Source organism: Hydra vulgaris, chromosome 11, assembly GCF_038396675.1.
Source record: "Hydra vulgaris chromosome 11, alternate assembly HydraT2T_AEP".
In the NCBI taxonomy this organism is placed as follows: domain Eukaryota; kingdom Metazoa; phylum Cnidaria; class Hydrozoa; order Anthoathecata; family Hydridae; genus Hydra; species Hydra vulgaris.
The window spans coordinates 42,895,631-42,909,834 of NC_088930.1; the positions used below are offsets into that span (position 1 = coordinate 42,895,631).

At 27.8% G+C, this 14,204-nt stretch overlaps 1 protein-coding gene across 1 annotated transcript; it reads left to right on the top strand.

The window, feature by feature from the left end:
- Positions 1 to 358: 358 nt before the first annotated feature.
- LOC100197809 (homeobox protein Hox-D10-like) lies at positions 359 to 2,149 on the top strand. The gene is made up of 2 exons (XM_065808907.1): positions 359 to 799; positions 1,045 to 2,149. Exons 1-2 carry the CDS (start codon positions 436 to 438, stop codon positions 1,497 to 1,499), a joined length of 819 nt encoding a protein of 272 aa, XP_065664979.1. The 5' UTR covers positions 359 to 435; the 3' UTR covers positions 1,500 to 2,149.
- The last annotated feature ends 12,055 nt before the right edge of the window (positions 2,150 to 14,204 follow it).

Below are 14,204 nucleotides of genomic sequence, written 5' to 3' on the forward strand. Positions count from 1 at the left end.
AAAATCATAGTTACATTGTAAATTTACAATATTGCAAATGTTTTATAGGATAGGACCCAAGTGTAACTTATATCTTAAAATATGTATACATGGCTTATTCTTTATAGTTTCTCAAAATATGCACACCTTAATTTTCATGTAATAAATATGTTGAGATTGACAGACATGTTTTAACACTATTAAAACTGAATAGCGTCTCCTTAACAAGATAAGAGTTTCTTGTAATTAAAACACAAAACGTTTCTGAGATTTCTTAAAACTTTACATAAAGGATTTTCAGGCTTAACAAACCACTGATAAGCCGAGTAATCTTGTTAAGTGACATAAATTGTTTTTATAAATCACGTGGTGGTGCTTTGAGCTTATAATTAAAAAAAATGAAGATGTAAATAGTTAAGTTTTCGCTTCCTGAACATACGCATAACTACTAAGGTGATGTATTCACTCAGCGGAGATATTCCGTTTGCACCAAAGATTTATAATCATAGTCCAATTTTAACGACAAACAATTCATGTAAAACCACGCGCAGTGAACGCAGTTATTCCCATACTTTAGAATACTTTCCAAATAGACCAACAATTGCAAAATCTCAACTAAATAACAAAACACCAATATGGTTTCAACAAAATGCAAGTAAAATAACAAATTATACAGCACCTTACAATCAAAACATTGATGAAAATTACAGACGACCTTTGGAGTTATTTAAACAGGAAACTCCATATAACAAAGCACGAAGAAAACATTTTGAACATTATCAGCTATATAAAAACACAAAAGATAACGCTTTATTAAAAAGTAAGATTTTAAAGTACTTTTTTCTGTGTGTTTTAATATGTATTAAAAATTTTTATTTATGTATATCAAGTTAAGTTACCAGTTAAATCTTTTTTTTAAAAAAATATTAAAGTTATATACCATGCATTAAATGCTATGCGTAATAATATTACATATTACGTATAAAATGCTTATGCTTTTATTTTATGAAGTTTACTGCTTTTCTTAATAAAATTGCTATATGTATATAAACTTTTTGTTTACAGATGTTGCGGCAGAAAAAAAATTTACAACTGAATTAATAGTATTAGACGATTTAAAGGAATACAAAGGAGAATATCAGTCAAATGATAGCCAGTCGAACGACAGCCAGTCGAATGACAGCCAGTCGAACGACAACCAATCTAATGATGCCTTTAGAAAACGGTGCTCTTTCGGACATAGCAAAATAATTGAGCTAGAAAAAGAGTTCAAGTACAACAAATACTTGAGTCGTGATCGTCGTGTTGAATTTGCACAAAATCTTGAGCTTAGTGAATCCCAAATTAAAATTTGGTTTCAAAACAGGCGCATGAAGCAGAAAAAAGAACAAACAGTGAATGATTTAACCAAAAAAGACGATGATTCACCGTGGTTTCGCATTGAAAAGTTACATTCACTAACAGAACCATTTCTATCAACTAATCAAGTATCACCGATGTTTCATACCTTTTTGAACTAAAAGTTCTAAAAAGTTTTAATTAAAAGCGCTCGTCGAATAGTTAAAATGTCCGTTTACAATAAAACTGCTTTTGTCTTTTTTTAAAAAAAAAGTCTATTACATAATTCGGACTTGACTTGGTTTACAAAACTTTCATAAAATTAAAAATTATTTATGCAAGAAAAATGTAACCATTCATACGGTTTAATTAAGCTCGATTTAATACTCAATGATAAAAAAAAACAATGAAAATCCCGAAGGAGCCGTCTAATTCTATCATCTCATATTGTTACGCAGTTTATAATCTAACATAAATGGAAAAAACTAAAATTTCATCTTTAATGTCTTTTTCAAAGAGTTATATTAAATATGACGTAAATTACATTTTCTAAATTAGAAAAAACGAAAACTTATATATGATACCATATGGCGTGCAAAGTTGTTAACGTGTTAAGATGTTGAAGAGTCTTGCGACAAAAGTCATGAAGAGTGGAAAATCAGCTAAACCTAATATTAAATGTTCGATTAAGAAAAAATTCTTTGGAGATCATCACGTTTGTAACGAGTGACGATTCAAGTTAACGACTATCAGACTGCTTTAACTTTTTTGGTGACCAACTAAATGTATTTTATAACAATAACTTTAACCAATTAGTTAATACAGCAGTAAATACTGCAAATAATTTGTGTGAAATATATATATATATATATATATATATATATATATATATATATATATATATATATATATAAATGTATGTATTTATGTATATATATATATATATTTCTTTTTAAATTTCCGTGCCGATTATAATTAACAACCCATAAATATTGTAGAGATAAGTGAGGTAAGTACTCATTCTACCCTACTACTACTAAGTGATGTAAGTTCTCTACTACTACTGAGGTAAGTTCTCATACTACGTTAATTTAGGTTATAATTTAGTTCATTTAAAACCGTTACATGTCATTACTAAGAAAGTAATATCGGGATACTAAAACTTCTAAAATAATAAACAAAGATTAATGAATTAGATAAAAAATTAAAAAAAAAAGCTATGTTAATATAATTTAAGAAAATGCGATGTCTCATATTTTAAAAACGTATTCTTTGAAAAGTTTGCGTCATTCGTGTTACAACATTGACTCATTTATGATGTATGCGTCATAAATTATCAATTTCTTTACTTATTGGATTTCTTTATTTGTTTAGGTAAAGTTGAAAAAGTGTTTTAAATAGCTTTTTTTTCTCTGACGGAATTAGATTTTCTCTGTTGCATTTTTTTGTTCTTTTATCTGCTTTGTGTTCTATTATATCTGCTATTGCAAAAATTAAATTAGATCTACCGGTGCAAAGAACTAAGTTATTTACTACGGCAATAAGTTTCGGTATGCGAGCAAAAATATACAAATTTATGATAAAACCATAGACTAGAAAATATTATATTATGTTTTAAATAGTTGTCAAAAAAAGGACTTTTTTTTTGTCAAAATTTTTTAGGTGTTGTAGTAGTGTTTTTAAATCTATAGTTTTAAATCCACAGAGTTCGAGCATGTCTTATTATTATTTTTTATGCTCAGACTTAAAAGACATATTTCTTAAGACAATAGTTTGAAAACGCATTTATATTTTGAGTTTTACGCGGTGGCATCTAATAATCTTCTAATGGGTGGAGCTTGATGATTACTTTAACATTAACAGCACCATTACTCCAATCTTCGGTTGTTTCATAAATCTTCTAATCAGGGTTGGACTCAAATACATTTGATCAAATACAAATACTTTAATTTTAACTTCCCAAATGCAAATTGAAATAAAATATATGTAATTAGCATTTTCCAAATACAAATCCAAGTACAAATATTTTAGGTTAGGAAAAAATAAAAAGATATTTTTAAGACAATACTTATAGAATGGTGTACTGAATAAAAGAATGAAAACAAGTCTCTTTTAACAAATATAATTAAAAACCAAATTTTTTAAATTATTTTAGTTTTAAAAATGAAAAAACAACGAATCTCTTGGTTTTTCCCCAAAAAAAACACCGGTCAACTTTGTTTATGGAATTACAAATGCATTTCAATCATATGCAAATACAAATATTTAAGAAGTTTTTAATCAAATACAACACGAATACAAAAACGATATTTAGCTTATTATTACTTAATATAAATACAAATTCTATTTGACCCCAAGCCCGCTTCAGATAAATGTTTACTGATACAAACATGATATTCGTCAAACTTGGAGCTTGACAAACTGATAAAAATCAATTAAATATTGAGGCCAATAAATACAAAATTGGCGTTTTAAACTATTAAACAATTGTTAAAAGCAGTTTTTACTTTTTTGTATGCGAGGTGCATTTGCAGTATTTATTGATTAGAATTTTAAAAGTCAGAGTAGTTAATGCGTCATGTCGCAAAAAAAGGGGTCCATGGTACCTGTCAAGAACAGTCATATTTAAGATGTAAATTTTAAATTTTTATTATTTTTTCAAATTTTTTGCAACTTTGTACAAGTTTTAAACAAGTTGGAAATTGTTGAAATATTTTAATTTTTTTTCTTCATAAATTTAATGTTGAAAATAAAAGTTTTTCCATTTTGTTTACAACAAATAATCTAAACTGAAATTTAAAAACAAAGTTTTGGTTTTCAATATAACTTTTGATCTAAAATGTGGTTCATACCAAAAGTACAAAAAGTGTCAAACATCAAAGTTTGATTTTTGTTCCAAAATTTCGCTTACCCACTGGCAGTTTAATTACCCACTGGGAGGAAAAATATCCTTGAAATCTAAAGATAAAATAGCTATCTGCCTTAGTTGCTAGATACCTTTACAAAAGCACCGACTTGACTTTTCTGAGTTAGCCAAACAAACAACATTCCTAAAAAATGTGTATAGAACATATGAGCTACTTGCTAACCAAGCTACCTGAAAACCATGTTGCTAGTGCTAAGCTTAACAAACCTGATTTACAAGGTATTAGGTTTTAGTACTTTAATATCAAGAATTTAATATCAAAAATAAGTTTTAGGCACTATTTTTTAGATTCAAAAAAAAATAAGCCATTTAATCGCTGACGTCAAGAGTAAAAAAAAATTTTTAAGTTGTAAAGGTTAAAAACTTGTGCAGCATTTAACAAGCTAATTTATTTATTTATTAATAATTTCTTAAGTAATTATAAAAATTTAGAATAAAAAGGTAAATTTAACTTAAAAACTGAAAGGGGATAATACCTAATGAAAGGTATCTTCCTTATTCCCGGAATTTTAAAGTTGTATTGAAAGAATGAAACAAAATTTAATAATCGACATTCAGCACAACCGATATTGTGATATTTTGAAGCCATATTAAGAGGGCAAAAGTTTTTTGTTTGTTTGCTTTTTAAATTTTTTTACGCTTTAAAGCAAATCTGTTTCTTTCAATCCATTAACTTCAATTGCAATTTTGTTAGTGGCTTGCTTTGCCAACACGCAACTCTTATAGTTAGGGTAGGGCTATTCTTTGGTTAACTCTCAAAAATTAATCAATGTTAACCCAGCTATAATCATTAATTAAAGATGATGGTGCTAACTCAATACATATCTTCCATGCTTCCATGGATTCTAATAGCCATTTGATACTCTTGGTAAGATTGAACGATAACAGGTTCCATTTTTTTAGGACTGGTCTTGTGTATACCTTGTTGAGACCAATAATCCGTAGAGCTTTCTTTTGTAAACATTTAAGTTGCATAATTTTTTTTTTTTTGATTCACTGTTTCCCCATTTTTCAACACCATACATTAAATGGCTTCTAATTAAAGCATTGTATAAAACAACTTTAGATTTACTGGGCATTAGTTTATTAAAATTTTTAAATAGGTAGATGCTTTTACTTATCTATTTTGATGTTTTTACTATAAGGTGATGCCATTTCATTTTGTCCTCCCAAAGAATACCAAAAATACTAACACTTTTTTCTTTATAATTTTTTCCACATTGGGTAACCTTAAGCCCTTGTAACGTTATTTCTATATTTTTTGCGCTACCAAATGTCATTCTTTCTGATTTTTTCAGAATTAAGTGATAGTCCATTTGCTAAAAACCAATTACTTATTTTTTCTAATCCCCTGAAACATATTTCCAGTTACTGTTCAATAGAGTCAGTCTTTGCAATCATTGTTGTATCATTAGCAAAAAAGATAGTGTATAATTCTGTTGCACCTGGTAGGTCATAAATATAAAAGTAAACGATTCATTTATGTTCCTTGACCAACATTCAAATTTACTACTCTTTCTTTTGATGTATAACTTCCAATAACAACTGACTGCCTTCTGTTTCTTAAATATGAGAGATCCGTTTTAAAGTTTTTTCACCAGCACAAATTTTTTTGAGCATCAAGATTTTTCTCAATTTGATATATAACAGTTTTTTCAAATATTTCTGATAATGCTCGCCATATTCTTATTGGCCTGTAATTCTAAATAACGGTTTTATTTCCTTTTTTATAAACACATTTTATCACAGCTAGTTTTAATTCTTGTGGGACACATCCAGTACTAATAGAATCATTTACCATTTTTGTTAAAAAATGAGTCCAACCTGATAAGCAATGTTTAATTAACTTATTACTTATTAAATCAAAACCACAACTACTTTTTGGAGCAAGACTATTAACAATTTTTGTAATTAATTCATAAGATACTGACTTTAAATACCATGTAACATCGTGGAATGGAAGATGTTTGGAGTAATTAAAATTGTTTGGTCTAAGCTCAAGCAAAGCATTCAAACAGGAATTTTTTTCAATTTTTATCAAATAATTACCTTTAGCAGATCTATGAAGCGCATTGTTTAGAATAATCCTAGTTTACTTACTGTCCCCTTTACAATGTATCAGCTGTTGCCTAAAGAAGTTATTTTTTGGCTATGGATAGTTTTTTTATATTCTTTTTTTTTTAATTAAAAGAAGCTTTAAATCATCTCTTCTTCTACTAACTTTTGAGCCTAAATTCGTCATAAACTTTCTTAAATTGAGCAATTCTCTGATCATCCATTGGTTTTTCGGTAAAAATTGCCGGTTACTCACAACTTTTTATTCTGGCGCTGCAATGTCTAATTCAATCTGAATTTCGTTACTAATTTAATCTGATTTTTGTATAAATAGAATTTTCGTAATTATATTTATTTGATTGCAATCGAGTCTTCTTCGCGGTAGTTGCTCTCCTTCTTAAATTGCGGCACAATAGTTAACTAATACTTAATTAATCCAACACAACAGATCCTGGATCATATACATAATTAGTTTGATAAATTCCGATAAACGGAGGGAGATGACGAGCTCACCATCTTGCCCCCATAACCTTTTCTCGGACTGCCTGTTTAAAAATATTAATTTTCCTTGCCATGAAGGAAAGCAATTAATTGACTTTTTTTGACTAATAAATAGTGCTTAAACTAAGTTACTTATAAATATTAAAGAGAAACAAAATAACTTACCTATATCTGTAGCAGAGCTTATTTACTCATGCATAAAAGTTATGTGACAGCGATAAACAATCAAAGCTTCACAACTAATCCAGGACAAAAAGTTCTATAGAATTTCTATAAAATTATTTTATTTCTACAGAATCTGTATAGAAATAATCGAATTCTATAGAATTTCTGTAGACTAGTTTTTTAATTTATGTGAAATTTATATAGAAAATAAAATTGTCTCCAGAATTTCTATAGCTAAAATACATAGCATTGCCGACAAAAAAGGCATATGGAAGACCGTTTGGAGGAAACGCATTTATTGTTAAAGAAGATGTTCTATTATCTCCTCACATAATTTATGAAGATGAAAATATTTTCGCTATTAACGGTAAACAAAAGTGTCAAAATCTACTCTTTATCGGTATTTATCTAACATTATGTCGAAACAACGAGGAATCCCTTTCAAAGTACATGCAACAATTAAACCTAATTACGTCTGTCATAAAATACTATGAAAATGTAAATGAATGTATTATTATTGGAGATTTTCAATCATATCCCGAAGCAGTTTACAATTCTGAGAATCATAAACTGCTTCGGGATATGATTAAATCAAATAAGCTCTCTTTAATCGATATAATCAGTGGCGCTGGTTCAACATACACCTATCAACATAAAGCTCTCTCTAACCCATCGTATATCAATCACATCGCAGCTTTAAAAGAGTCATCCTTATCTTTTATAAATACCAAAGTTATGCCCCCTTCGCATTTTTATTTTAGAAATCATTTACCAATCGCAACAAGTATCGTCGTTACACAAACTAATCTATCAACCGTTATAAATAGCATATTGCATAAATATAATCATATTCCAAAATATGCATGTGTTTTAAACAACACAAAATCGGTAAATATTACAAATCGTGGTTGACAATGGACCTTACAAAATGTAAAGAAAATCTTATATTTAACTACAAACAATGGCAAAAATCTAATTATAATAAAACACAAGAGTGCGTTGAATACAAAAGTTACACCCTTGCACGCACTAACTTCCGTAAAGCGGTTAAAGCAGCTCACAATAAAAAAATCCACAAAAAAACTATAAATATTAAAAATCTTCGAACTACAAATCCTCAGAAGTTCTGGGATAAAATTCGTAAATTCAAAACTAAAGCAACAACTCGATTATTTACTATTAATAAATCGTAAAACATAAAAGATATCATTAAAGAATTTAGACAGCATTTTTAAACTCTACTCAACGCCTCTTATTACAAATAATAACCATAATCTTCTTCAAATTCTACCTCTAAGTAACAAGCCTAATTTACTAGTTATAATTTTTTTTTGCATCTCGCAATTAAATTATAATAAGTCCCCAGCTTTGGGGTAAGTGTTAAACACCTTAAAAACTCTCTTAATAACTATCTTTTTTTGTGGGTCGCTAAACTCTATAACAGTATTCTAACAAATGGAAAGATACCAAACGATCTATCAACTTCAACAATTATTTCACTTGTTAAATTTTATAAATAATCACTTAATAATCCAGATAATTACCGAGAAATTAGTATTTTAACTATATTTACTAAACTTCTAGAATATCTAATACTATAATTTAGTTTAAAAAAAAACAGCTCTACACTCCACGCAGAATTTTTATTGAGCGAAACTGTTAAGCATTATAAAAACAATAACACGCCTTTATATATGAGCAGTTTAGATGCGAATAAAGCTTTTGTTACAAGCAACTGGGATTTGTTATTTGAAAAGCTCTATTTCCAAAAAAAACTTCCGTTGCCTGTAGTACATACAATCTCATCGCTTTATCTTTCTGGTACTGCAAACATATCGTATCAAGGAGTTACTTCAAATTAATTCAGTCTGTCACAAGGGGTGCGACAAGGGTCTATTCTATCGCCGCATTTATACAATATTTTTACTGAAAGCATCCTAAATGAAATAGTCTCAGAATGTAAAGTAGGATCAACAATAAATGGCATTTATACTGATGTAATTGCATACGCGGTCGATGTAATTTTGCTAAGCCCTTTAATCTCCGGTCTGCAAGAGCTGATTAACATATTTTAAACAAACGGAGTTGCAAATTTTATTAAGTTTCACACTGAGAAAACAGAATTTCTGGTTTCTGGAAAAAGCGATATTTTCAAAAACGTTATTCAAATTAACGGAGCTTGCATATACCTTCAAAAAAAAATAAAACATCTGGGTTTCCAATGGGATAACGATACTAGCAAAAAAAAATTGTAACACTCCAAAATACAAATTTAAATGAGCGTTTATCTCAGTTTCAATTGGTTGCAATAGCTCTAATCGACAGTGGGATTCGTTACTGCCAGCCGTCAACAATAGTCCATTTGTACAATACCTTAGCTGTGCCGAAGCTTATATATGGTCTTTCTTGATCTATGCAAATACAATATTAGTTTTCTTAGCAAAATAGATGCTGTTGGAAGAGCAGTCTTAAAGTTATTTTTCTATATCTCGAAGTACAGCAAAAATTACTTACACTCTTTTTTTAAAATAAAGGATATTTTAACTATTCTGCTTAGGAACAAAGTAAATCTTTTTATCAGGCTATTAAAAATTCTTTTTATCAGGCTACAGAAAAATCAAACTTGCTATTGACTGATAATCAATCAATTACAAGCAATACAGAGTAAAAAATTCTTTACAAATACACGTGGTTTAAACTTCGTCCAGTGCTTGTTAAATTGCAAAAAAATTAAATATACGAAACCGATCGAAAACCTGCAAGCTGTTGTGTCAATATTGAAAGAAACATTCCAGTGTTGAAATTTAAAAGAAAAGAGAGAGTCGTTTAAAATTTTGATGGAAGGGAATGTTCTAAGTAGTCTGATCCAATAATTTGTGGAAAACACACCGCCTGGTTATTAGCATTTAATGCTAACAACTGCGAGAGCCGTGTCGTTTTAGCTGATTTTAATTTAATTGGTGACTATTTTATTATAATTTATTTTATCTGTAATTTATTGCCGGGTGTTAAAGAGAAAATATAATAATATAGACTTCTAGATTAACTAAAACTATTATAGAAAGTCTATAAATTCGAATAGATTATTTCTATAGAATTTATATTAAAAATTTGTGGCTATTTATGCTCTGTAGCTATTTTGTGTTTATTTTTATAATTTTTTTTTTAGCTATTTATGCTCTGTATTCATTATAGTAAATTTCTATAGAAGTTCATTATTGTGAATTTCTATAGAAGTTCATTATTGTGAATTTCTATAGAAGTTCATTATTGTGAATTTCTATAGAAATTCATTATTGTGAATTTCTATAGAAATTCATTATTGTGAATTTCTATAGAAATTTATTATGTTTTTTTTTTTTTTTTTTGTTAATTATAAGTTTGCCGTTTAAAATAATTACAACTCTCGTATTGGTAAAATATACACATGGCGGGGGCTAGAAGAAGACGAAATAGTCTAACCGCCAAGCTCCCAATAATCCGTAAATAATATAGCTTTCAAATCTTGTCATTAAAAATGTTGTCAAATATAAAATGGAAATATATATATATATTTTTTTAAAAGTAAAGATAATAAATTCTAAAATTTATTTTTAAATATAATTGAACACAAAGCAAAAATAAAAAAGAAACAAACGAAAAATAAAAAAGATATTCAAAACTATATATAGAAGTTTTTAATTATTGCGATTAAAAATTCAAAAAATAAATATACCTCTAGAAGAGGTCCTTCATGTTTTGATGACAATTTATTTGTATTAAACCATTTGATGACAATTTATTTGTATTAAACCATTCAGTTACTTTTAACAATACTTTGTTGACTGTTTTAAATAGAGTTTTTATATTACAATGGGAATAAAATAAATTGGTATCGTCAGCAAACAAAATAGAGTCTAAAATATTCGAAGCTCTGCCTAAGTCGTTAATGTATATTAAAAACAAAAACGGTCCTAAATGGATCCTTGAGGAACTCCACAAGTGATTGTCTTATTGTCAGTTTTACCACCATCATAAGAAACTTACTGCTTTCTATTAGACAAGTAGCTTTTAAACCAAACTATATTTGCATTCTTAACTCCGTAATTTGCTAGTTTTTTTAATAAAACATGGTGGTCAACTGTGTCGAAGGCTTTGCTAAGGTCTATCAAAATACCTAATGTATACTCTTTTTTTATCAAAGGCTAGAAAAATATCATGAACAAGTTTAAAAATAGCATGATCAGTTAAATGCCCTTTTTTGAACCCAAATTATTTGTTGTATAAAATATTATTTGTTTCTAGAAAAGAGAATAGTCTATTATACATTATTCGTTCCAGTATTTTAGAGACGCAAGGAAGAATAGAAATAGGTCTATAATTAGAGACATTAGAAGGATCACCAGATTTGAAAACTGTTATAACTCTTGCAGTTTGAAAACTTTCTGAAAATATTCCTTGTTTTAAAGAAAGATTAAAAATATGCAACAGTGGTGTTATTAAATAATGCATAGATTTTATTACAACATTACTGCTTATTTCAACTCCTAATCCTTTGTTTAGTTTTAACGTTTGAAAAGCAATCAATAACTCATTTTTGGTCAGTTTATTGTTGGTCATTATTGTATTGTTAGCAGTTAAGTATGACTCTACGCTAAATTTACCAAGTTTTAGTTTTAAGGCTAAATTTGATCCTACACTAACAAAAACTTGATTAAATGTTTTTGCAATTTTTGATTCCTTAAGTATATCAACACCATTAAAGTTTATTACTTTTGGAAGATAGTAGTTGATAATTAAGAAATAATTGATTTTACCAATTAATTCTTTAATGGCATTCCAGGTTTTCTGAGTGTCGCCTTTGAATTTTAGTAATTGATTTGAATAATATAATATTTTCTTTGAACAACTTATAACTAGCTCAAAAATACCTTTATATTTTTATTATTGGATTCATTATCAAATGTTCTTTTTTTAAGAAATTTTTTGTACAAACGTTGTTTCTTTTTTGATGATTTTAATATTCCGGTAGTTATCCATAGGTTCAAATACATTTTAGATTTAATAATTTTTGTTATTTCCGGAAATGCATTATTGTAATGTTTTTGAAATATTTGAAGAAAATTGTCATAGACTTTGTTAGTGCTTTTTATTTGTAATATACTTTCCCAGTTTTCAGAAGATAAAGATTGATTAAAAAGTTCAATAGAAACGTCAGTAATGATTCGCTTAGTTATTTTCACTTTTTACGAGTTTTTTGAAAGATTATATTTTTGAGTTGCAATAAATATTGGAAAATGATCCGATATATCGGATATAAATATTCCAGTTTTAACTTTTGTGTCTGTAAATTTGTTTGTTATAATTTGATCAATTGAGGTTGCACTATTTTTGGTGATTCTAGTTGGTTTATTTATGGTTGGAATAAATCCATTTTGAAATACTAAATCAACAAAATTTCTGACATTTTTATTTGAGTCATATTCTAATACATTTAAATTTAAATCGCTCACAAGGTAAACGCATTTACTACAAACATCTTTATTTGTAATTAAACTTTTTATGTGTTTATCAAATATTTTCATATTACCTGAAGGCGGTCTGTATAAAACATGCACAATTACGTTTTTGGTAGTTTTACCAAATATTTCAATTGTCAATGACTCACAATCATTACTTGCTGTACAGTAATTACTTCGCGGTTTGTAAATTAATAAGTTGTGGATAAAGATGTATACTCCTCCACCTGGTTTTTCGGAGTTTATGAATTGATGAACTGCTTTATAATTTTTTAACTGAAAATTTAAATTGTTTTCAATTTCAATATTGTGACACCATGTTTCTGTGAGGCAAATAACTTTAAACTCAGTTTTTGTGCTCAGTAAAAAAAGTTAAAATTTCCCAAAATTTTTTTGAATGCTTCTAATATTTAAATATAGGATTGAGAATGCACCTATATCTATTTCAGGATTTGAAGTATTTAAGTTGTAATATTTTATTCTTGTATTATTTTATTAAGTTGTAATTAGATATAAATGTTTTTGATTTCATCGCTACTATCATAAAAATTAATATCTGGATCTGAATGACACTCTAGAAGTATATTTTTGTTTACTTGAAAAGATTTAAATTGTGAATTTTGATAAAAATTTATAGTTTTATCCATTATAAATAAAAAAAGTATAAAAACCAAAAAACATAGTAATTTGAAATGATTAAATTTTAGCGTTCTGATTTTTTCGAAACTCTTTTACTATTAGTTTGTCATAGTTTGAGATTGATTTCAAATACTTTAATAACTTTTAATAGGGTTTCCTCCCAGCTTTCCGATTCGTTCTCTTTAAGTCCATTGTAGTTTTTTCTCGTAATCAACAAATTAATAAACAACAATAATCTTTTTACAAATTTTTTCCTCAATACATATATTCTATGCTTTTCCTAAAATATTCTTCCAAACACCGTCATAAATCACCGCAAACACATATTTACAATTATTATTTGTAAAAACTATTAAAGCTATTAAATCCCTAACGTCATTAAATGTACTAGAATTTTCCGGAATTACATCCATCAAGTCGTAGATTGTTTCGTCTTTGCCTGTCTTCTAATTGTCAAATTTTATTTTTTTCTGTTTGACCGATTTCTGTTTTGTTGTGAATTTTTTTCTCTAGGCCATGAACTTTCTTTTCTTGATATCTTGGAAAAGTTAAGACTCTCTTCAATATCTCTTTGAACACATTCATACTTTTTTAATCATTGACATTTTCAAGTTCTACTTTCCTTGATTCGTTTTCAATAAACAGAGTTTTATACGATTCTTTTATTGATAATAATTCTGCATTCAAGCGATCGATTTTGTCGTTAGATAATTTTAAGTTTCCGCTGATAAGTTTAAGAATGTTGTTTTGCTGTTTTTGAAACATTTCTTTGAATATTTCTCGAACAAAGCTTCTATATCGTCATTAATGCAAGATTCTGTTGATAACTTTTTCCATTTATTCATTATAATTAATAAACCTTTTTATCCGTTTTAAAATAAGTATAAGTATATATTTAAGGAAACTAAATAACTTATACTGTTTATGGCAGACCTAAGGCCACGGTTGTCATGGGTAATCTATCAAAGCGCGTTGAACGGATTAAGTGATTTTTGGCAGGTCACTCCTTCCCAGGTCCTTGTAATCACATGATTTTTGTTTCATAAAATCAATGTATGTCTTCGTATCTTTCGAAAACACCTAAGAAAACTACGTGCAAGAAT

What these genes read in the sequence shown, in the direction of transcription:
- LOC100197809 (XM_065808907.1), top strand. Translation starts at nt 436, where the DNA reads ATGTATTCACTCAGCGGAGATATTCCGTTTGCACCAAAGATTTATAAT. An exon ending in AGATAACGCTTTATTAAAAA is followed by an intron (nt 800 to 1,044) that starts GTAAGATTTTAA and finishes TTTTGTTTACAG; the next exon opens with ATGTTGCGGCAGAAAAAAAA.